This window comes from Podarcis cretensis, assembly GCF_951804945.1.
Source record: "Podarcis cretensis genome assembly, chromosome: 16".
NCBI lineage: Eukaryota > Metazoa > Chordata > Lepidosauria > Squamata > Lacertidae > Podarcis > Podarcis cretensis.
The window spans coordinates 40,899,973-40,924,694 of NC_137186.1; the positions used below are offsets into that span (position 1 = coordinate 40,899,973).

At 45.5% G+C, this 24,722-nt stretch overlaps 1 protein-coding gene across 2 annotated transcripts in view; it reads right to left on the minus strand.

Moving 5' to 3' along the window:
* Positions 1-15,495: 15,495 nt before the first annotated feature.
* Positions 15,496-24,722, minus strand: part of IFT81 (intraflagellar transport 81) — a 49,450-nt gene continuing 40,223 nt past the window's right edge. For both annotated transcript variants that reach the window (XM_079957767.1, XM_079957768.1), the window contains exons 15-19: positions 23,506-23,592; positions 23,099-23,170; positions 22,916-23,001; positions 18,554-18,599; positions 15,496-16,908 (exon numbers count right to left, since the gene is read on the minus strand). In XM_079957767.1, coding sequence (XP_079813893.1) covers positions 16,726-16,908; positions 18,554-18,599; positions 22,916-23,001; positions 23,099-23,170; positions 23,506-23,592 — 474 coding nt within the window. In that variant the 3' untranslated portion in view covers positions 15,496-16,725. The remainder of the gene's footprint in view (positions 16,909-18,553; positions 18,600-22,915; positions 23,002-23,098; positions 23,171-23,505; positions 23,593-24,722) is intronic.

A 24,722-nucleotide genomic window follows, 5' to 3' on the forward strand; every position in this document is an offset into this window, starting at 1 on the left:
ACGGAGGGACTTAACTCTGAGCAAGCCTTCTCAGGATTGTGCTGTGAATTAGGCAGCATTGCCCTCATTCCTCTGCACCACCAGCTCAGCTCCCACTGCCTTGTCAGTGCTCCTGTGCTTGTAACAGCTTTGTGTTTTCAACAGGCACAGCCCCTACCAACAGCTGGCTGGCCACCATTCCAGTCTACCTAAAACTGGTCTGCAGAACCATCCCTCCAGATGTTGCTGGAATCCAACTCGCATAATGTGTCCAGTGATGAGGGAGACTGAAGCCAAGCAACATCTGGAGGGTCACATACAGGTTCCCTATCCTTGGCCAAAAAGCTGTACCTTCTGGCTGAGAGGTTAGCATGCCATGCCCAGGGATGGGACAGATGGCACAAATGTCGGGTGGCGCTTTGTACATTATAGGCAGGTTTCCCAAATGACCATCATGATAGACTCTCCTTCCTTGGAGGTTGGGTGGCCATCTGTCAGGGATCCTTTAGCTGTGATTCCTGCAATGCAGGGGGTTGGACTAGATGGCCCTTGGGGGTCCCTTCCAACTCTACAGTCCTGTTTCTATAAAAGAACCCCACTCCACCCTGTCTTTCCCTGCACCTATGAATTTAACAGCACTTTCATACACAGAAATTAGTCAATGATGCATCAGCAGCAGGCCCCATTAGCTGTAAAATTAGCACAGCATAGCTAAATTTTATCACTTGCTAATTGCTGCAGGTGAACCGTAAGGGGTGGAGGGCTTGTCAAAAGGCTGGCAACCCCAGTTCTTCAGGCCTCCATTCTGGCACCAAATAATCCCTGCTGGGGTGATTATACCCCTCACTCTCTCCCTCAACGATACTGCATGGCAGGGAAGGGAATGACTCAGTATCTGTTGGAATCTTCCTAGGCTTTCTGTTAAGTGCTGAATGAGGCAGCACTTTCACGAGGGCACTAATTTAATTAAGAACGCCTGGGGGTGCCGAGCAAAACACCTCCAGCCAGGTTCTCCACCTTTTCAGGGCTCCAGCTCATGTTAGATTTCTTTGCTGATGAGGAAAAGCTGTGCCTGTTGGATTTCTGCCTGCCCTCCAGATATGAAAGGCAGATAACCCAGAGATGCATTTTAAATAAAAGAACACATTCTACTCATGTAAAACCACCAGGCTGGTCCCACAAATAACCCAGAGATGCATTTTAAATAAAAGGACACATTATACTCATGTAAAAACAAGCTGATTCCTGGACTGTCCATGGGCTGTATTTAGAAGGCGATGAGGCCGGATCCGGCCCCTGGGCCTTAGTTTGCCTACCCATGCTCTAGGGGCTGTGTGCCAGCAGTGGGTGCGGCCAAAAGTGGGTGAGGCCACCCCACCCACAGACTCTTGCACCCAAGCGCTGACTCATGTGCATGTCCGTGTGCCATGAACCCACACACCCACGCCCACGTCACAGTTAGAGTCTTTCCAGAAACAAAGGGGGCATGCAGCCCTTGTTGCACGATGGGCTAGTCAGACGAGGAGGCATGAAAAGAGCCTTGCTTTTCTCCTGGAGTTGCTACTTTTCTACCAGCCAGAGGAAGAGTGGCCTCTATCAGCAGCTTGATGCACAGCCATTGAGTGCTTATCTCTACCAAGTGAAATCTTTCACAGGCTGATTTCCGCATAGCTGCTGATAAAGGCTGCAAAGGTAACCCAGAACAGCTTAATTTTATTCCAGGAGCGTAGCGTGGATTGCTGACACCTGGGATAGGGCAGGTATTGCACACATCCCCCCCCCCCCCCCGTGGACTGGGTAACGGTCAGTCTTTTCACTGGCCAGCTGATTTCTGCATAGCTGCTGGTAAAGGCCACAAGAGTAACCCAGAACAGCTTAATTTTATTTCAGGAGCGTAGCTTGGATTGCTGATACCCGGGGTGGGACAGGTGTTGCACACCCCACACCCCCGGTGGACTGGGTAACGGTCAGTCTCTTCACCGGCCAGCGTCTAATCAATGGAGTCTCTCCTTGCAAACTAGCCCTAACCTGGAGATAAAGCAGAGAAATGTGAAACCAACCCAGAAGCGGGCTGCAGGTGAGTGTCCTTTTGCCAGCCACGAGGAGGGGGAGGCACCACTGCAGTCCTGAAGGTCTGCCTGAGCGTGGCTTGCCCGCCTGTGCCTCTGGCCTGGATGAGGGAGCCTGTCACGGGGGCGCCTGGTTTCGCTCGGGGCCATGACCCCCCTGCCTCCCCTGCTACGCCACTGTTTATTCTATTTTTCTGGAGAGTTCCTTCAGGCTTTTAAAGCACCAAGCCAGGTGTGTGGGAAGCAATCCTTTTGGGTCCCTGGTTCCTGTCTTTGTTCTTCCTTTTGACTGTCACTTTCAAAGGCAGCACCAGCAGGGGAGCTTCAGGCAATGCAAAGGAACCTCTCAGGAACTCTGGCTTCCCATCTGCTGCTCCAGCTCAAGAGCATTCAGGCCACATAGAAATGTTCTCCTGCTCAAAGCCCTCTTTCCAGAAATAAGAGACACACTTTATGCCTAAGCTGCTATAGAACAGAAATCAATACTGCCATGAGACTGAAAGGCTTTCTTTTTTCTCCCAGTTTTTTTGCAAAATGTACAGAGACTTACAAAAACATGGCTCTGTAGTATCATAAAGTTGTAGAGCTGCTGTAGTATAGTGCAGGGGTGTAGAACCTGTGGCCTATCCAGGATTGCTGGACTACAAATCCCATCATCCATTACCATTGGGCCATGGTGGGTGGGGCTGATGAGTGTTGTTGTAGTTCAGGCATAGGCAAACTCGGCCCTCCAGATGTTTTAGGACTACAACTCCCATCATCCCTAGCTAACAGGACCAGTGGTCTGGGATGATGGGAATTGTAGTCCCAAAACATTTAGAGGGCCGAGTTTGCCTTTGCCTGATGTAGTGGCTAAAATACTGTCCCCAGTTCTGCCACAATCTTCCATGCTGGCCTTGGGCAAGGCAGTATTCTGTCAGGCTCAACCCCCTCACCTGCAGTAGGGGGGTATAGGACTTATAATAGGGCCCTTTTGCTGTCAGCCCCCCCCCCCGGCTGTGGAATACCCTTCCTTCCAGCATTAGGCTGGCACTGATATTAGCTGGCTTTTGCCACCAGCTAAAAACATTCCTCTTCTGCCAGGCTTATCAAATTTAACAGTGGGCCTGCTTACAGACGTAGGGCAAATGTGAGATTGGTTTTATTTACCTGCATATTGTGATGCTGTTTTAACTCTTATGTGATTTAGTATGCTGCATTGTGACTTGTCCTGGAATAACTTTACGCTGAAAGGCTGAAAGGTGAGGCAAATTTAGCAAATAAATGCATTCAAGGCAGGGCTTTGGCTGCCCATTCACTCCGGTCCATTTGCCCAGCTGTCTTTCTTCTCTGTGACCTTTAGGTACTGGTTAACACATTGCTGTTTGTGTGAGCTTTGACGGCATTTAGGGTCATTTTAGAGCAACCTTAATGGGTTTTGCATTTTCAGCTTTGGACTATGTTTCACTGCAGTTGTTCTTACAGTTTTTATTGCTGATGCCTTTTACCATTGCTCTGATTTTAATTTTCTGTATGGATTTAAAAATTTGGTATATGCCCCTTTCAAACCTAAGCCTTGGAAGTCGAATGGAACTATTTTAAATAAAATTAAACACAGGGAACCAGGCAGAGGGCCTTCTCGGTAGTAGTGCCCTCCCTGTGGAATGCCCTCCCACCAGATGTTAAAAAATAAATAAAAGAAAAATTAAGTTAAACAAATTACCCAGTTACAGACCTGCACAATCATTGTAATAAATGGATTCCTATATATAAGGTAAAAAAAGGTAAAGGACCCCTGGACAGTTAAGTCCAGTCAAAAGTGACTATGGGGTGCAGTGCTCATCTCACTTCAGGCTGAGGGAGACGGCGTTTGTCCGCAGACAGGTTTCTGGCTCATGTGGCCAGCAGGACTAAACCGCTTCTGGTGCACAGAGGACCGTGACGAGTGCCAGAGCGCATGGAAACTCTGTTTACCTAGATATAAAAGACCTGTTTTACACAGGTTTCGGCGTTTTCCACAATATATCAGACAGTAGGGGGTCTGTCAGTTCTGTTGCTAAAGTGTGTCGTTTCTGTAATATGTGCTATAATTTTGAAATTATTATTATAATAGATATTGCAATATGTGCTATTACTTAGTTTTAATTATGTTTTGAATGGCATTCTACTTTTTGTTGCACTTCTGTATACTCCTGGCTAAGCAATAAAGATTTGGATTCCTATAGTCTTACTGGTATATCCATAGCTGTCAAGTGTCCCTTGTTTGAAGGGACAGTCCCTTATTCCAGCACCATGTCCTGCTGCTGTCCCTTATTGATGGATGTCCCTTAAATGTCCCTTAAAAGATGTCCCTTAAATTTCAAAGGAAGCAGCTCCTCTCCCTCTCTTCCCGCCGGCCAGGGAGGAGGGAGGCTCCAACTGTATTGCTTGGCTGTGCTGCTCACCCAATAAGAAGTCTAAGAATGACTGGGGGGTGGAGCTTACATGCCTTGTGTGTGGCTAGTTAATGCAAGCTGAGGGGTTTTTTGAATGCTGGACGCCATTTTGTTGCACGTGCTGCTGCAAACTTTGCAGTGCAAAGCCAGGCCGGGGAGCCATCTTAAGTTGAGGCTGCATAGGCCTTGTGGTGCATGTGATTCAGATTCTATTCAGTTGAACCTCTGGTTACAAAGTTGGTTGGACAGTGTTCTTGAAGCTACTAGCATGAGTTTGACCAGACTGCAGGAGCACAAGAAGACTGGAGGGCCTGGAACAGGTGAGGCTGCAGGTCCCTTATTTTGGCTGCAGGTCCCTTATTTTGGCTGCTGGTCCCTTATTTTCAAGGCTGCTAGTCCCTTATTTTCAAATCTGTAAGTTGACAGCTATGGGTATATCCTGCCTTTCTTCTGTTACTGAAGGTAGCACACACGTGGTTCCCAGGTAGAGACCCATCCAGATATTGATTAACCTCCTTCCTTGGAGGTTTTTAAGCAGAGGCTGGAGGCCATCTGTCATGGCTGCTTGAGCTGAGATCCCCTGCATTGCAGGGGGTTGGACTAGATGACCCTCGGGGTCCCTTCCAACTCTGCAGTTCCCGCAGGCCCTGGCTCTGGCCTGCTCAGCTTCGGCAAGGTGGTGGCCTCATATGCCCTAAGGCCATTCCTTGGTTTCACAGTGCAATCCTCATGGACTGGGAACGTTTCTATGAATATGGATCTCAGCTCCCACAAGGGACAGACCTGTTATGCCGTCCTGTGCTAAGATTATAAGCTGCTTTCATTTAGACTTCACATCAAGTCACTGGCTTGACAGCAGAATCCTAGCTATGATTACTTAAACACAAAAAGAAAAACAGTAGATAAACTAAGCGCCAGTCCATTCAAATTACATAAGGACCTTTTGGCAATAAACAAATATAAGCCAGAAAATTTCTGGGGAAAATATACTGAGAAGTAGCTTTGTTGATTTATGTCCTTAAATAAATCAGTATATCTGGGGAAATATACATGCCGGGGGTGGGAGGGATCCCACATAGCTTCTATATATTAATTGGAAGGGGTAGGGAGAATTTTGATGGGGACACCAATTCCTTTTTTTTTTTTTTTAAGAATATCCTTCTTCCCTGTAGGCCAGCCACAAAGTCCTAAATTGGAAAAGCAGGGCTCTGGCGCTCCAAGGTCACTTGTGCTGTTTCCAAAAATATCTTGAAACAAAACGCAAGAGGGGCACTTTGTTGGATGTTATCTGGACATACAGAGTTTCAATCAAATCCTTCAAGAAGTGTTAGAATAAAAGCTGGCCACTTGTTTTGACATAGTTGAGTCACTGGCAAGAAAGAAAGAAAGAAAGAAAGAAAGAAAGAAAGAAAGAAAGAAAGAAAGAAAGAAAGAAAGAAAGAAAGAAAGAAAAAGAAAAACACCCACATGTTTTCCATGGCTTGATGGTTCTGGGCAACAAAGCTGCAGACCCCTCACCCATCTCTCCCTCTTTAATTTCATTGCATTTTGAGTGAGTCCTAAAGAGTCCAGAGGCATACAAGAAGCAGCAGTAGGAAATGAATATTCTCGTGCACCCCTGCAGAACGCAGAGCTACCATATGTCCCAGTATTGCTCAGTTTTGCTAGGCTGACTGCTGGCAGCTCCTTAGCATCTCAAACAAGAGTCTTTCTCAGCTCGGTGAAGCCACCAGTGCAGTCCTGAATATTTTTTGCCTGCAGACACCTGCTCTCCCTGAGTTACGGCACATTTGGGCAAAACCACACAATCTCTCTAGGGAGACTAATGCTGCAGTCATAGGATTGTGGAGTCGGAAGGGACCCACAGGGTAATCTAGTCCGCCCCCCTCCTGGGCAGGAATAATATGCACCCTTACCTGGAGCCAGCTCCATTCACTCAGTGGGGCTTAGTTCCAAGTCAACATGAATTTATATACCCCCCCCATACCTGGAGGTCTCAGGGCCGTTCACAGAACACTTTTCGTTTGACCTGGATATCATTAGAGCCATTATGTCAGAATTGCCCTATCATGTTGATTTGCCTTAGGTGGAGGATAGGGGGATTGCAAAGTGGGAGGCAGAAGCAAACCACGGGGTACAAGCCAGTGTGAAGGTCTCCCCCCTCCCAGCCAAACGTAATCTGTGTATTTAGAGGGAGCTGGGCGAGAGGCAAGAATATCAAGTTTCGGAAAGCAGTTTTATGCATTGGGCTCCAAGGCAACGAAGCACATCAAGGCACCGCAATCTTGTATTGCATGGCAAAATTCATAGCCAGAATGCTCAGTACTCAGACTGAGCTTTGAAGCATTAATGTAGGACTGTGGACCAGTCAGAAGGGTGGACTGGGCTGGGAGCCAGCTGGGGTGCAGGGCAGGGTAATGCCAATCTGGTAGTAATCCTGTCCACACTGGCTGAACAGCCGAGACTTCTGCCACCCGACCAGACCTTCTGGGCCTGCAGGAACTTGCAGTGCTAATCACACTTGGATCCTTTGTGTGGGGACAACTGTGGGTTCTGAGTTCAGGTCTCCTAGGAGTTGCTACGGTCGTTTAAGAGGCAAGTTCCAGCCTTCTTACTTATTGTTAGCCCAGAGATGGTTCAGATGAGCTGTCTTTTGGGTGTATGTATGTATGGGACGCTGGTGGCGCTGTGGGTTAAACCACAGAGCCTAGGGCTTGCTGATCAGAAGGTCGGCAGTTCGAATCCCCTCCTGCCAACCTAGCAGTTTGAAAGCACGCCAAAAAGTGCAACTTGGTTAATAGGTACCGCTACGGCGGGAAGGTAAACGCCGTTTCCGTGCGCTGCTCTGGTTTGCCAGAAGCGGCTTAGTCATGCTGGCCATATGACCCAGAAGCTGTCTGCGGACAAACACCGGCTCCCTCGGTCAGCGGGATGAGCGCCACAACCCCTGAGTTGTTCGCGACTGGACTTAACTGTCATGGGTCCTTTACCTTTACCTTTCTGGTTGCCAATGGAGAATTTTTCGCTCTATAAGACGCACCTAGTTTTTGGAGGAGGAAAACAAGAAAAAAAATATTCTGAATCTCAGAAGCCAGAACAAGAAGAGGGATCGCTGCACAGTGATCCTTCTTGCTGTTCTGGCTTCTGGGAAAGCTGTGCAGCCTGCATTCGCTCCATAAGACGCACACACATTTCCCCTTACTTTTTAGGAGGGAAAAGGTGAGTCTTATAGAGCAAAAAATACGGTACGCTTCATGTAGTGGGCTCTGCTCTGTGGAAGCTTATGGCATCATACACCAGACTGATAGCCTTTAAGATGCCACAAGGCTCTTTGTGGTTTTTATTACGACGTCACATGTGCTATGGCTGGCCTTTAGAATGGATTCCAAGGCTAAGCCCACACTCATTTATTTTACTGGAGATAACATTTGCCTTGGTTTGACACGTACATCTGCATCAGTGCGTCTATGCATGCGTGTGTATCTATACCACATGTGCAGAGCTGTTGTTTTTAAGACGAATCTTCAGTTTAATTTGGTGAGATTCACTGGCAGGGAACATTTGTGGGAGAGGAAAAACAGAGGCAGGCTTGAGCTACTGTGTGTCAAGTGCATGCTAATGGGTTCCGCATGAAGAGAATTAAAAGGCAGTGTTTTCAGAGGAGTGGGAAAATGAAGGAAATGGGAAACAGAACAGTCAGTTACCAAGATGTTATACCGGGCGTCTTGCTCCAACTATTTGTCTGTTGGAAAGGTGCTAATTCTGGCAAAGGTTATATAAATTGCACTAGCAAGTTTTAATCTAAAAATATTTGTTTGTCAAAGCCTAGGAGTAAATTTGGTGTTTTTAATGTTGTGACCCGCCCTGTGATCTTCGGATGAAGGGCGGTACAGTATACAAATTTAATAAGGAAGGAAGTTTCCTGATTTCCACTTACATCCTTAAATGGCACCGTATCTGTATCCCACTGCTTCCTTCAGGAGCTCAGGGCAATGTACATGGGATGGGCCCAATTCTACCTCAAAACTATCCTACAAGGTTGGTTGGGCTGGGAGATAAGGATTAACTCAAGGCAACCTATCAATAACTTTTGACACCTCTGCTGAAATGTGCTGCACTAGTTGCCACTCTGCTACAGGGATAGATGCAAAGCTTTTTTTTACTTGTGTATAAAGCACCTATATCAGGGAGAGGGAGACTGTGGCTCTGCTCCCATCAGCCCCTAAATTCTTGTTGGTTTTTAGGTATCAATACTGTTTTATGATCTGTATTAGATTTATGTTGTTTTTGTACACCACTTGGGTATTCTCTGTAGGTTGGTTTATAAATTCTGAAATGAAATCAATTAAAAATAAGCTCACCCTGTTGAATTCATCATGCTGTGTGGGAATTTTTGAACCCAAGTTTTATCCCAAACTGTTGGGCACTTTGAAGGCTTTCCCTCACAACTGATGCAGGAAAATACCATAACAGTTGCAAGCTCATGTAGCCGAAGGCTCTTCATAATGAAGCACAGCGGTGCAGGGCAAGTTATGCTCATGCTCTAGGCCTGTCTGAACACTGCAGTTTGGGTGCCGAATGTTTATTTTCCAGCCTTGTATGGCAGTCAACAGTCAAATATTTTTTGCTTATTTGAAACTGCCGAGAAATGTCCAAAAATGTTTTATTCAAGTAAAATTATTCTCTCACTCAGCACATTTGTAGTCCTAGATTACCTGTCACTAAATGACTTAAACTGAAGGCATATCTTATAACAGAAAAAAAGTAATTTGAAAACTGCAACATGTGAACTAAGCACTTTAATCAATTCAAGTCAGCTCAATGAAGTGAGTAGTTTATGCACAATCTGTAGATATTATTTGCATAAAGTACATGGTTTTATGGTTTATTATTTCATAGGTACATAACAACTGTACATAATAACTACTCTATTCCAAACTTAAAAATGGAAAGCGTAATGCTGGTGGTCAACAAAAGAGGTTTAAAGACTGTCTCAAGGCAAATCTAAAAAAATGTAGTGTAAACACCGACAACTGGAATACACTTGCCTGCAAGCGCTCCGGTTGGAGAACAGCCTTTACCAAAGGTGTCATGGGCTTTGAAGACACTCAAACTCAGGACACAAGGGAGAAATGTGCTAGGAGGAAGGCACGCTTGGCAAACCCTCACCGTGATCAACTCCCGCCCGGGAACAAATGTCCCCACCGTGGAAGGACGTGTGGATCCAGAAGTGGCCTCCACAGTCACTTACAGACTCATTGTTAAAACCGTGTTTATGGAAGACAATCTTATTCGGCTACGAGTGATTGCCAAAGAAGAAGAACTGCCTTGCTATGTCAGCTGAAAAAGGTCTGGCACTGTCCAGCATTCCATCCAAACAATGGCCGGCCAGATGACTCTGGAAACGTTCATGCAAAGCAGGGAGGAGGCGGCCGACTGACCTCAGCACCTGAGATTCACAGTAAGAATATAATGGAACGTAGGAGAGACCTGCTTGATCAGAAAAGCCAATATAGCCCAGTATTGTTTCCAATAGTGGGCAGACAGTACTTGAATATGGAGGTTGCATTTAGATATCATAGCTAATAGCCGTTGCCAGGCAGGAATCTCAGCTAAAGCATCCATGACAGATCTAGGACTATCCCCTCTTGAGATAGAGGCTTGATTTAAAGGTGAGGGCATGCTGGGGTATTCATAAATATTAATAATTTATTACTTACACCCCACCCATGTGGCTGGGCCTCCCCCACTCTGAGCGGCTCCCAACAGAATATTAAAAACATCAAACATTAAAAACTTCCCTAAATAATGTCCCCTTGCAGAGTCCCATGTGCGAAGTATCATGTCTAAGCCCAGTTGCCTCACCTGAAGAATTAACACGCCAGGGATTTGTGGCCTGGGCAGATGCTGTGCTGACTTGCTAACTATCTGCACTTGGCAGATGGAGACCTGGTTTAGATGTGCCACAAGGTGCCTGGGACCCCAAATGGGTAATCTTTATAGGCTTGTCTGCTGCCATGTTTAAATTGGACTTCAGACTCAGTTAAAGACATTATTACATCTAAATGTCCCTGCACTTATTGCCAAACGGCTCACTGCAATTTCTTTTTAACCCCCTCGGTGTATAAACAAATTATACACCGAGCATAAGGTCAAACAAATCAAGAGCATAAGGTCAAACAGATTCCTCACTGGCCTTGCAGACAACTTCATTGTCCAGAAAGTGGGAGAAGCAACAAGAGGAACAGCCATTTTAGATCTGGTCCTAACCAATGTTGATGACCTGGTTAGTGGGGTAGAAGTGGAAGGATCATTAGGCGCGAGTGATCATGCTCTTCTGAAGTTTACTATACAGCGGAAAGGAGCAGCCAAGCATACTAGGACTCAATTTCTTGACTTTAAGAAAGCCGACTTCATAAAACTTAGGGAAGTGCTGGGTGAGATCCCATGGACAGTAATACTAAAAGGAAAGGGAGGTCATGATGGCTGGGAGTTTGTTAAGAGGGAGATAGTAAAAGCACAACTTCAGGCAATACCAATGAGACGGAAACATGGAAGGTGCCTAAAGAAGCCAGGGTGGCTATCTAAAGAACTTTTAACTGAGTTAAGTTTAAAAAAGGATGTGTACAAAAAATGGAAAAGGGGGGAAACCACCAAAGAGGAATTCAAACAAATAGCCAGCACGTGTAGACACAAAGTCAGAAAAGCTAAAGCACAGAATGAACTCAGGCTTGCTAGAGAGGTTAAAAGCAACAAAAAAGGCTTTTATGGGTATGTTCGTAGCAAAAGGAAGAACAAAGAAACAGTGGGGTCACTCAGAGGAGAAGATGGTGAAATGCAAACAGGGAACACAGAAAGGGCTGAACTCCTCAATGCCTTCTTTGCCTCAGTCTTCACACTGAGAAACTGGAACGTGTCCAGAGGAGGGCAACCAAAATGGTCAAAGGCCTGGAAACGATGCCTTATGAGGAACGGCTAAGGGAGCTGGGCATGTTTAGCCTGGAGAAGAGGAGGTTAAGGGGTGATATGATAGCCATGTTCAAATATATAAAAGGATGTCACATAGAGGAGGGAGAAAGGTTGTTTTCTGCTGCTCCAGAGAAGCGGACACGGAGCAATGGCTCCAAACTACAAGAAAGAAGATTCCACCTAAACATTAGGAAGAACTTCCTGACAGTAAGAGCTGTTTGACAGTGGAATTTGCTGCCAAGGAGTGTGGTGGAGTCTCCTTCTTTGGAGGTCTTTAAGCAGAGGCTTGACAACCATATCAGGAGTGCTCTGATGGTGTTTCCTGCTTGGCAGCAGGTTAGACTCGATGGCCCTTGTGGTCTCTTCCAACTCTATGATTCTATGATTCTAATGCAGAAGTGAGCTATTCCTGGATATGTGGTCACATATGAGCAGGCTCCCAGGGGTTCAGGATATTCAAAATGTACATTTAACAGACACTAAATTGTTTCTTACATGTTCTTTGGAACGTCACCAGTAAGAAGCAGGTGATTTTCCAAGCTGTGTGTAATCTCATGTATTAGCTGGTTAGAGTATTAATGCTAATAGGAAAAGCGATAAGCTGAAGGAGCTGTCAGAATTCTCCCACTCTCCTCCCATGAAACGCCTATCAAATCTCTAACAGGTTGGAAAAAATAGTCACTGAACAAAAACCATTAAAGTCACATTATTGACTGTCCACTTGCACAGAAGCTAAAGATAGCCACTTTATCCCTTCCTTCAGTTTTTCTTTTATTTGGATAATTATAATTTTCTGCTTCAGCTGAGAAAGTCATTTCTGATGCTGCTGAAGTGCGTAATCAGTTTGCCCTTCTGGAGGGCAGCAGGAATGACGCAGCAGGGACAATGGACCTCTGAGAAAGCAGCATGGTGCGTTTTGGGGTGCAATCCAAAAAGTGCTGCTACTGAAAAACCTCCTCTGCCTTTATATATATATATTTCTCTTTGCATTAGGGCAAAAGAAACTGTGCCACAGACACCATTCCAATAAGCATCAGTAAAACATTTTGAGATTTTTTCTGTTTTGTTCTTTAAGTCCAGAAATTGATCGAGACTTCTACTCTCTTGCTTGCTCCTCTAAACCTTAAATGAATCATAAGCTTCAGTCAAGGTTCATTTCAATAGGGCTTTTGCAAAGCTTGTCTGCTAACCTGCTGGAAGCATACAGATGCTCTAACAGTTATAGGTGCACTTCAGTTTGCAGAGTATGTTGAGGAAAGATGATCACAAATGCATGTGTTTGAGATGTGCTGTCACTTTGGGGCTGTGTGGTTTAGAGGTGGTTCCATGGACACTGACTCCATCTCCTATCAAATCTCCTGCTGTCCCTTCCCTTCAACTCCTGCCTCAAAACCTACCTTTTCTGAGAGACCTCTGGCTTCAACTCCTTAAATCCTTACCTCCAACTGTAGCCAAGCTTGACTAGAACTGCATTCACACCCATTTTAACTTTGCTACTCTTCTTTCCCACTTTCAATTTTAGATTGCCCCCCTCCTTGGGAGCAGAGGTCTTTTTTGCAGAACAAAAAATTGTGAGCCTTACACAAGCAGATGCAACGGAAGCTTAAAAACATACAGAAGAGTCCGGCATCCTGCTCCCACAGAGGCCAAACAGATGCCCACAAGCAGGGCCCAATCATAGGAGCACTCGTCCCTCCTGTAAAGGTAAAGGTAAAGGTAAAGGTAAAGGGACCCCTGACCATTAGGTCCAGTCATGGTTGACTCTGGGGTTGCGGCACTCATCTCACTTTACTGGCCGAGGGAGCCGGCGTACAGCTTCAGGGTCATGTGGCCAGCATGACTAAGCCGCTTCTGGCAAACCAGAGCAGTGCACGGAAACGCTGTTTACCTTCCCGCCGGAGTGGTACCTATTTATCTACTTGCACATGACATGCTTTCGAACTGCTAGGTTGGCAGGAGCAGGGACTGAGCAACGGGAGCTCACCCCGTCGCGGGGATTCGAACCGCTGACCTTCTGATCAGCAAGTCCTAGGCTCTGTGGTTTAACCCACAGCGCCACCCGCGTTCCATCTTCCATCCTGTAGTTGCCAGCAATTGGTATCTAGAGGCATACTGCCTCGGAAACTGCAGCACTTTATGGATGTGACCAGAGCATGTTAACAGTTGTCTCTGTCCAGGAAACGTTGAAGGTGAGGGGGAAGAAGCTGATGATGAGCATGCCAGGCTACCTGGAGAGTTCGTGACAAAGGTATTATTTTCTTAAACTGGACACATCCTCTTTGGTGATGTTGGCCGTTACACTAGGCACATTAAGCAGATTACAAGGATGCTCCTGAGCTACATTCGCAAGGGCGCTTGGGTCTAGTTCTCACTGAGTTGATAAATCTCCACCTGGGATTTTAGGTGTCTGTGTGACAGAATGTCTCTGTATGAAAACACTGTTCCATTGCCAGTGCTGAAGGAAGAATACTCCACTTGAACAGCTGTCTGGCCCCAGTCTGGTTTGAAGTTGAAGACCCCCTCCCCTGCAAGAAAGCACAGAGGCTCTGAAGTTCCCCATCAATGGTGAGCGCCTGGATAAGTACTTAGGAGCCTGGCTGCTGCACCCGGCCAGTGGCCCATCTAGTCCAGCCTCCTGTTCTCCCAGTGGCCAAGCAGATGCCCCCAGGGGAAGCCCACAAACAGGGCAAGAGGGTTTCCAGCAACTGGCATTCTTACCTTATCTGCATAATGTCAACAGATGTTACAATCTGACTACTTTCTGCAGATGGAGGGGGGGGGAGAGAAAGCAAATTACAACCCAAATCTTCCTTGAATCTCTCTGTTGTTGACACGAGAAGCCAGAAAGGGAATTTCAGTCTTATTTCTAACCACCGGCCTGAGATTTCAAAAGTGCTCACTGCTGTGGCCCCAGGCTGTGTCGTAGGATGGCTAAATGATTTAGTGGGTAATAAATATGATTTAAGGGCTCCGGGGTGGATTTTCAAATGGCAGTGAACCTCCCAAGTCCCATCAAGCTGCTATTTAGGCCTCAAAAAATACCTCAGAGGCAGAATCAGAGCTACTTTGCAGCTCTATTTCCACTGAGATTGCCTTGGGCACCAGCTATTTACATTTCTCTCCTCCCACCAAATACATTTTCTCACACTTAGAAGCATGCTAACCCTTTCCTCTCCTCCAACTGTGCTTTAAATTAGACCCTGCTTAATTTATCTCCCCCAGAGACCTAAGTTTCAGAAACCGGCTGACTGATCCTTCCTTTGAAAACTCAGACACTTTACTGTTGGTTCCACCAGCAAAAGGAATAATGAACAAGGAATACCAGGATTTTGCAGACATGAGTGTGCTAATGACTCCATCACTCAAGTCTTCAGGGTTAAAATCACATTTTGGTCCTGCAAATATCAAATTCTTTTTCAGAAAAACTATTCAAATTAAGCATATTTGCATTACATCTGCATCGTATGGAAATGAAAGTTTTCAAATAATTTCTGACATATATTTTATACATTTAAGAACTGTACAAGTTTATCACATTTGCCCACACAAAACCACATGTTGCAGACTGCAATTTTCATTTGAGAGTAGGGAAGGATGGAGTCGAGGAAGTGGAGCACAACCACAGTACCTAGCAGAGATGAGACCAACCCAGATCTCACAATTTTTAGGTGTACAAGTGTAAGAGTGGGGGGAAATTTATCTAAAAATGTAAAGCATAAATGCAACAAACAGGTGGTTGAAAACAGGTCCATAACTCATGTACACTCTTCAGAGCCTGCTCTTTCCATGGCTCCCTAGTTTTTCATTCAGTAATGCATGTTTTCTCACTGGTGGAGGTGGCGAGGGTTTATAGCTCCCGATTCAAATCGATTTAACTTTGTCACACCATTTCTTGTTAAAGAGTAAGACACTAGAGCAGCAAGGTCTTGGACTCTGTGTATGGTTTCTTTTAAGATCACCTGTTCCATATCTGACGCAGAAGGGTCAGATGCTGACAGCATTTGGCCCCGAGTCAGAAAGCAAAGCCTTTTGGCTTCTCAAAAGAGTAACTCTGAGAGGTGAAGTGGAGCCTGACAACCAATAAACTCCTGTTCTTTATTAAGTATGGACAATGGGGAACTGAAGAAGCGTACAGAAGAATAACAATGTGAATGTTAGACTTTATTGTCTCTGTGGCTACATTAATGAAATACATTAATTTAATATCAACCAGGAAAAATTAGGCAGAGAGCAGAAATTTACAGGGAATGTTAAAATGCCATTGTTCTAACAAAGCTAGAAAAGGTTAGAATAACTCCTTTTCATATGTTTCTAAATGACTTCGCTATAGGTCAAAGGCCTAAGAGAAGCAAGGAAACTTCTGGAAGTTCCTGCACCTCAGTTTTAGTCCAAGGACTAAATTTACTAGTTTTAGTCCAACTAGTAAATTTTCCTTACACACCTTTTGCTTATCTCAAGGGAGCCAGGCAGACTCATGAGAAGTCTAATGGCAGGGATCAGAGGCTCTTGTATCAACTGGCCACACTTTGCTTCCCCAAAGCAAGCTTTGCCTGTTGCTTCTATACTCCACTGCAGCTCTCCAGGGGGAGTGGCCATTTAAAGATGACACCCGATGAAGTTATAGGCCTGCACATACTTTGATGCAAAAAATGCATGTTTAAGAAACGTGCTGAGATTTTAAGCCCTGCTCTGCCCTTGGAAGATAAATGAGCATTCTTTCCCCAGTACCAAGAGGAAGCAATATACCAGGTTTGTGCATGACTAAGTGGGGTGAGTGGACTTCTTGCAAGCCAGTTTGGCTCTGTGTCACAGTATATTCTGCTGTTTGGCTGTAGAAGCTGCAGAATTAGAACTCCCAACTTTTTTGGGCCTGGGGAGGGAGTATCATTTATCTTGGTTTCTCTGTGAAAACAGCCAGCCTTCAGCTCAACACATGGACTAGACCTTTGCCCATAAGCCCATTTCAATGCAGTAATTGAACACGGAGCCCGTCCCACTGCTTAAACTGGCCTCCAAGTGATAGAGCAACTTTGCATCTGCAGTACCTGTAGAATGAGAGTTATTTTCTCTCTTTAATACAAGGAGTGGCTGAAAAGGCTCCCAGTCAAACTGGGAAACCATTGCCATTCTATTTAGGCTGGGACTTTTCCAAGCAGCCGTTGTAGTTGAACAGCAGCTGAGCCCCTCAACAACAGCAACCAGAAATCTAACTTTTGTAAAAACAGTTGTAGAACTAGACCAATTTTCACAACAGAGCTGATGCTCAGTATGGCTGGGATACCAAACAGCTTGATTCACAAGACCAGCCGGTCCTCTCCTCCTTCCTGAATAACCTGGCCAATGGATGCTTGGTTTTGCTGCTTGAGGAAACATTCCTTCTTGCACTCCATGAGCAGTTGGAAATCTCGCCACATTTTCACTTGCTTCAGATTTGGACCGTGGCTTTCCCGCACACTCTTCTGCTTCTCTCGCAGTTTCTGTTACTCAAAGGAACAGTCCAAATCATTCCAAGAAATGTTTCAGAGTTACAACAGTTAGCTCACAGTGGGGCACAAACATTTATTTCTCTGAACAAGAGAGCCTGGCCTCGACCCAGTACACCCAAAGCAGCGTCTCCCCATCGTTCAGCCAGGACACTGAGGTCCTCCTTCGAGGGCCTTCTGGTGGTTCCCTCACTGCGAGAACTGAAGTTACAGGGAATCAGGCAGAGGGCCTTCTCAGTAGTGGCACCCTCCCTGTGGAACACCCTCCCACCAGATGTCAAGGAAATAAACAACTACACAACTTTTAGAAGACATTTGAAGGCAGCCCTGTTTAGGGAAGTTTTTAATGTTTGATGCTTTATTACATTTTTATATATGCTGTAAGCTGTCTGGAGAACAATGCTTTATTATGTTTTTATATATGCTGTAAGATGTCCAGAGAAGCTGGGGAAACCCAGCCAATGGGTGGGATATTAATAATAATAATTCAATTGCTGCTACTTGGTCTGCATGGCATTACAAGATCCTGAATTGACTGGGGCAGCCACTGTTGGGGCAGAACTCAGCATGCATATGCAGAGTGCTCAACCTGTGAGCTACAGCCTGTCCCCTAAATCTGAGCTCCATGCTTAGCACTAAAAAAACCACATAGATTAAGTGTTTTGTGTATGTTTTGTGTGTGTTTTTTGTGTATGTTGAAATAATAGAAGACAATTTTTGATGACAATTCTGCAAAGAAGATCTAAAACAGGGTTAAAAGGCAATTCAAAATGAACTGTTATCAGGACTACAAACATATTAGTCACTGCTCTGTAGTCTGCTTTGTAATCTGGAATGAATAATAACAACAAGAACCTCATTTATACCCCACCTTTTTCTCCAAGGAGCTCCAGGTGGCACACATGGTCCCCCCCCCCCCCATTTAATCCCCACAACAACCCTGTAAGGTAGAGGTTAGGCTGAAAGACAGTGGCTGGTCATCCTAGTGAGCTTCATGGCTGAGTTGGGATTTAAAGCCTCCCATGTCCTAGTCTGACCCTCTCACCAACACACCAGACTAACTCTAGAACATAAAGAAAAAATGAAATTAATCTTACAAGGAATTCTGTCCTTAAAAGTATAACACTTGCATAACTGAATTTATAAGGGAAACGTTAAAGAAAGAAGTTAAGAAAAAGGAATTATTTGTGCAATTCTGAACTTTACAGAAGACAATTAAAAATGTACAGAACTCAGCAAGGGTCTTAGTCAACGCAGCTATCTCAAAAGCACTTCAGTTACTTTCTATAAAAACACCAAGGACAACAGCTGGGAAATGTATCATCTTCAGCCAGTTTCTGTATATACCACTTCAAATTTGATCTAGCAAAGTGTCGCCTGCATTACAATATCTTATCCCTGGGGTTCCTGGGGAATGTGCTGTTTGCAAAAGATAGTCAAGCAGCTTAAGCATTATCTATAGGAAACCGACTTCAGAATTGTTTCTCTATTTTATTTTGAGAAGCCAATTTCTCCGAGCTGCAACAGAATGGTTTTTGGGAGGCTGTGCATAAGGACCAGAATAAACTAATGACAGGCATGAAATGTAGCATTTCTAAAACTGAAAGGGAATATTTTTAAAATAATAACCTATTATTACCTTTCCAAGGTTTTCTTGTTCCGTGATCATCCGGGTGTATTGTTCCCTAAAGAAGAAGATAAAATAAACACATACATACGCACATACACATTATTTACAAAAAACCTGCGGATGTGAAGTCAAAATGCTGGAGAATCACGGCACCTGCTGTGGCTGCAGAGACCAGTAACTCGTGACTGCTCCTCTCTGGGGAGCAAGCCTGGGTTGCTAGGCGACAGGACCCCCACTCTTGGCTCCACTGATGTGGTCCAAAGGAAAGCAGAGCAATATGTTCAGCATCGGCTTGGCTGCAGGAGTTGCTGGAAGGCACCATCCAACTGTTTTAGGGACTCCACTCCAGATTTGTGTAGGGTTTACTCCTTAACCCTTTCTTCTTCCAAAGATGTCCCGCAAGGCAGCAGGTATTGATTTTTCCTTGGAGTTTACTCTCAAAGCCTTTCTCACAGTTGTGTATAGCTGCAACGCAGCGGAAGTCTAGGATCAGAGTTTTCCTTCTCCTAGATGAGCTACCTTCCAATGTTGTTGAGCCCCATCTGCCCCTCATTTCCCTCTACAGCACGTGCATAAACTGCCTTCTTGCTGTTAGACCCACTATTGGCCTCATCCACTGAATCTGCCAGAGCCTGTCTTCACATGCAGGGGAAGTTCCTGACTCACTGAGGGTTTGAGAGCCATGGGTTCCCCTTACCTGGTTCTGCCGGCCAGTTGAAGTTGTTTCCTGGAATTGTGGCTACTGTCGTATGCTGACAGCTTCTAGGAGCCACAGGTGAGAGCTGAATGCAGGGTGGGGACCAATGGCGGACAAACTACTGCAGAAGGAGCATGATGTGTCCCCCACCAGAGGTACTGTCCCGCCCTTAACACCCCATACACCCCAGCACTTTTAGAGTGTTCAAAGTAGTGCTTACTTTGTGTGCCAGTCAAATTTACAAGAGCCCTGTAAGGCAGCTCCATATCATTATACCCATGTTGCAGGTGAGGGTCTGAGGCTTTTTAGTCACAGTTCCAATGGACTCTTGAGTAGATGATTCATTATTATTATTTTTTACTGTTAAAACACATATTTGTTGTATATCTTTCCTGTCTTATTTCAAGGGTCTAGGAAAGTGATAAAAACCTATTATATTCCATTTGTCACCATCTTATAAGGTAGATTACACTGACTAGGAATGATTTTTCCGAAGCCTGGCAGAGAGCTATATGGCCAAGGGGGATTTGGAGATGAGTGTCCTGCATGTAAAGGGACGCGGGTGGCGCTGTGGGTAAAACCTCAGTGCCTAGGACTTGCTGATCGCAAGGTTGGCGGTTCGAATCCCCGCGGTGGGGTGAGCTCCCGTCTTTCGGTCCCAGCTCCTGCCCACCTAGCAGTTCGAAAGCACTCTTAAGTGCAAGTAGATAAATAGGTATCGCTTTCTAGCGGGAAGGTAAACGGCGGTTCCGTGTGCTGCGCTGGTGCTGGCTCGCCAGAGCAGCTTTGTCACGCTGGCCACGTGACCTGGAAGTGTTTTCGGACAGCACTGGCTCCTGGCCTCTTAAGTGAGATGAGCGCACAACCCTAGAGTCGGACACGACTGGCCCGCATGGGCAGGGGTACCTTTACCTTTACCTTAGTCCTGCATGTAAAGCCTACTAGACTATGCCCTGAAGGACACTAGTTTCACACATCTAAGCTTCTATAAATCTGTGAGTCACCAAGATAAGCTGAAAACCCCAAAGGAATTCACTGGATGGTAGAAAAACAACAAACTTGAACCCTCCTACCTCAGCAGCCTATAATGGTCCTTTGACTTCACTGAAATCATTGCAACTCTTGGCTCTGTCATCTGAGCAAAATGGCAGTTTAACAGTTGACTAAAAGGGGGCTGATCCAAGGACTGGAAGCCTGGGACAGAAAATTCTTCCAGCTGGGAATCTTAAGAACTATAAATCCTCTCAGGCGGGTGTTGTAGCTTTCCACTGGGGAAGGCAGGATAGGATTCCTCATTTGCTCCCCCCACCCCAGCCAAGACTACTGGGAACTTGCTCTTGTCTCCAGGGCCTGTGCCAGCCATTTACACATTCCCACCCCATATATTGCATGTCCTATGGGAAATGGGATTTGCGCCTGGAACAGGTTTACCCTTGCAGCCCGGGATATCCATCTTTCTCATAACCTGCATGCAGCTGCTGTAATTTGTGCCAGGGCCAAGACGACCTCAATTGCCCCCAAGAGAATGCACATCGATTGACATCCTTCCCCATCACTTTAGGTTCACCAATTGCTCTTTAGTCCCAAGACTTGGAAGGAGAAAAAACAGACAACAGAAAACTAAACTTCTGAATGTCGGGGGGGGGGTAAGGTTGTTTTTTTTTTGCTATTTATAATGATGTCTGGAAAGAATGCAACTTAATTTTGAAAGTTAAAACTATTTTTAGAGAACAAAATTAACTTTTCACATTCCTCGGTACTGACTCCATGGAACAGAGGATGGGGACCAGAATTAGGGCATTTTTGGTTCATTAGTAAACTGAGGTTCTGCTTATGGGTTGTTTGAGCTCAGTTTACATTCCAGTGCTCGCAAGAAGAGACATTCAGCCCTGAAAGGATTTCTAGAAATCTGCCTTCTCTTTCCATCCTGCACTTATTGAATTTCTGCCTATCAAAGCCTCTGCTTATTTCCAAGAGAATTTGCACTCTCCTGGTTTGTTTGCCTATCAAAGCCTCTTCATAGCTCTTGCTGCTCACAGAACTGCCCCTGTCTGCAGCATGGGGAACAGACAAGTGAGTGACTTGGGCAGGAAGAAGATTGAACAGAATAAACCCTGTGGCCTCTTAGGATTGGATGGAATGAGCACTGGACACCCAGCCTCTGACATGCTCTTCCTTCTCTGCAATTAACCACTGTAAGCACCTAGATAGCAGGCAATCCACAGTGGCCCCAATAAGCTTGGGATTCTAAATACAGTACATACAAAGTTTGTGAAGTAGCCACCATAGCACACCAAGGTCTGAGAAGTAGGTTACAGCAGACAGACTGAGAACAAAACCCACTGAGCAGAGAAACGCTCTCAGTGTTCATCCACTAACTTCCACTGCAACTGTCCTCTCATTTCCACTCTAGCTTTACTATTCCTACTAGTTCTTTGCTCAGCATTCAACTTCTTTCCTCCACTGACACGGATTACATCTCTCCATATATTTGCAAGGGGTTTGTTATCTGTTCCTGGCTGCTCCCCGATTTAACCACCATAAATGGAGACTCATGAGATCAACAGGCGACATAAACAGTATTTTGTTCTTCAATGAGTGCTCTCTCTCTCTGTGTGTGTGTGTGTGTGTGTGTGTGCGCACAGTCCTGTTTTCCTATGGAGAGAATCTTAAATGGAGCCACAGCAAACAAGAAGTGTCACTGCTGAGACTGTTAAGCAGAGGGAACAAAGAATTCCACAAAAACTTAACATGCTCAGTTTCTTCTAGTTCAAGACTAAATTACACCTCCATTTCTGAAAAATTGTTTGGAATTAAATCACAGTCCCAAGTATATCATAGAATCATAGAATTGTATAGTTGGAAGAGGAACCAAGGGTCATCTAGTCCACCCCCTGTAATGCAGGAATCTCGGCTAAAGCATCTGTGACAGGTGGCCACCCAACCTCTGCTTAAAGACCTCCAAGGAAGGGGAGTCCACCACCTCCCAAAGGAGTCCATTCCCCTGTTGAACAGCTCTTACTGTCTGAAAGTTCTTCCTCTTGTTGAGTCTTAATAACCTTTCTTGTCACTGGAATCCATTGGTTTGGGTCCTGCCCTCTGGAGCAGCAGAAAACAAGCTTGCTCCCTCTTCCATGTGGCAGCCCAGGCACCTCAACTCCCTGGGGCCATGAGTGCCCTAGCCCCCCACAACATTTTAAATGGGGGGGGCAGGGCACCTACAAAATGTGGTGGGGGCCATGTGCATGCTGTGGGAGCATGTGCACACGTCATAAGGCTGCCACTATGTGCGTGAGTGATGTCAGCACACCAAGGTAGCTGATGTAGTGTGCATGCGCCAGTGGGTGGGCTGACTTAGCGGCCCCAGGCACCCACAGCCGTGGGGGCAAGCTAGCACCACTGGGACAGCCTTTGAGGTATTTGAAGATGGCTCTCCTCTCTCCTCTCAGTCTCCTCTTTACCAGGCTAAGCACACTCAGTTCCCTCAACCATTCCTCATCAGGCTTGGTTTCCAGGGAATGGTCTTAAGGCACTAGTGAGCCCAACCTCTTGCTGCAGCTAAGCATGTCTGGGACTGACCAGTACTTGGGATGTTCCTGGGGAGCATGTGTGTGATGCCTCGGGTTCCAGGTTGAAGGAAGGCAGGATATAAATGTAAGAAAATGAGTAAATACCTGATTGCCTTTCTTCTTTCCTGCATATCTGAAGAAACATACAGCTTCATCTCGTCTTTGGCGCGCTGAAGGCTGACTTCTAGGATCTAAGAAGAAACACCTGAATTTAGATACCAACTGCCCTTCCCATGGAAGCAGCAGCATCATACTGAATGACTACAAAAGAACCTTTTTCAGACCGACCTTTTTCATGCAGTTGATGTGATGATAGCGGCTTTCCTCCTGAATACATTCTTCATGAAGGGCCTTCACCTCCTAAAGCAGGAAGCGCACATTTTTAACATGTATGATGACAAAAAGCCTGCAACATCAGGCCATTTTCAAGGAAAGAGCGCCTGTTGTCAACAGTCACTGATGAATTAATTGCTTCCTCTTCAGCCAAAGCAAGCAAAATAATTGCTGTTAAGTTTAACTGGTCCAGGGGTGGATGCAGCCAACCATTTTGCCACATGTCTGCACCTGGCAGAATGCCTGGGTGCAACCATCTGCCCCCTGCCCACCTGTGTGGGCCAAGTGGGGTAAGCCTGAGCGCATGTAAAACCAAGCTGATGAGATATGGAAGGGCAGCTCTGTCCTGCCTGCCTTCCTACCTGCTCCAGTGCAGAACGGTTGCTCTCCAGGCCTGCTGCACAGCTGTCATACTGGGTTTTTTTCTCTCCGCATTCTTGGGTCAATTCCTGGCGGGGGGAAAGGTAGAAGGGCACATGAATTCTATCAGCATGTGGCACCTGGGGAGATCATGTTCTTGTCAGTCCTGCTGCCTAACCTCAGCTATTGGCACACAGAGGCCCTTACATAAACGGAAAAGGCATCGGAGGCACACCACTCATGGGGAAGCCACCAGCTTCGCGGACCGAGAGATCAAATAGGGTAAACCACCACGTAACTTGCAAGCTCCCCCCTCCCCCCAACTTTAAAAACATGTATCACTACCCAGCGTCGGTAATGCTTTGGTGGATTAGGTTTCCCACTTGTTCATTCCATAGCCTAGATTTTGACTCGGCTGCATTAAAATTAAGCTCGCAAGATTGTAAAAGGATTGTGTTCCTGTACAAACAGTTCGTACAGATATTCACTTATGCCATGAGATAATTGGCATCACTAGCAACAGAGCACCCTAGTGAAAGGTAAACTACAATCCAGCTTGTGATAGAAAGTATGACAGGGCATTCTATACTGGTGAAGCAGCAAGTAGACCTGGTGTAGGCCAGCCTTGCCTAGCCTGGGCCCCCATCGCTGAAGCTGATGGGATTTAGAGTCCAAAACAGCCCCAGAGCCCCAGGCTGGGAAAGGCTGGTGTATTCTACAAATCATGCTTAAAATCAAAGCTTGCCTTCACCCATGTAATAAAATAACTAAGGTTAAGGGAGCGTATTACAAATGAGGGTGCAGGACACTAGGAATTTCTCCTACCTTAGGCCCACTGTAATAAATATAAGAAGTATCTCGCTGGGTTACATCAGACCACCTGAGTGTTCTGCTAGGGGGCGTCATTTTAGGAGGTGAAATCTAATTTTTGCAATTTCTTTCAGTGAGGCACCTTATATTTTTTAAGGTTTTGGGTCTGCTATTATTTTTGTGATTGGTAAGTCTACATTTGATGAAGAAGTACATAAACTACTTTTGGAAAACCAAAAAAATTAATTTTACCTTCTGAAAATGTCAGATAATGCTAAATAACAACAACAATAAATAATAACAAAAACATTAATATATAACATAACTGCAAGTACTTGGCAATCATTTATAATGATTTCTATGCACTTTGACACTTATTTTTCTTACCAAGAAAAACTAAATTATATTA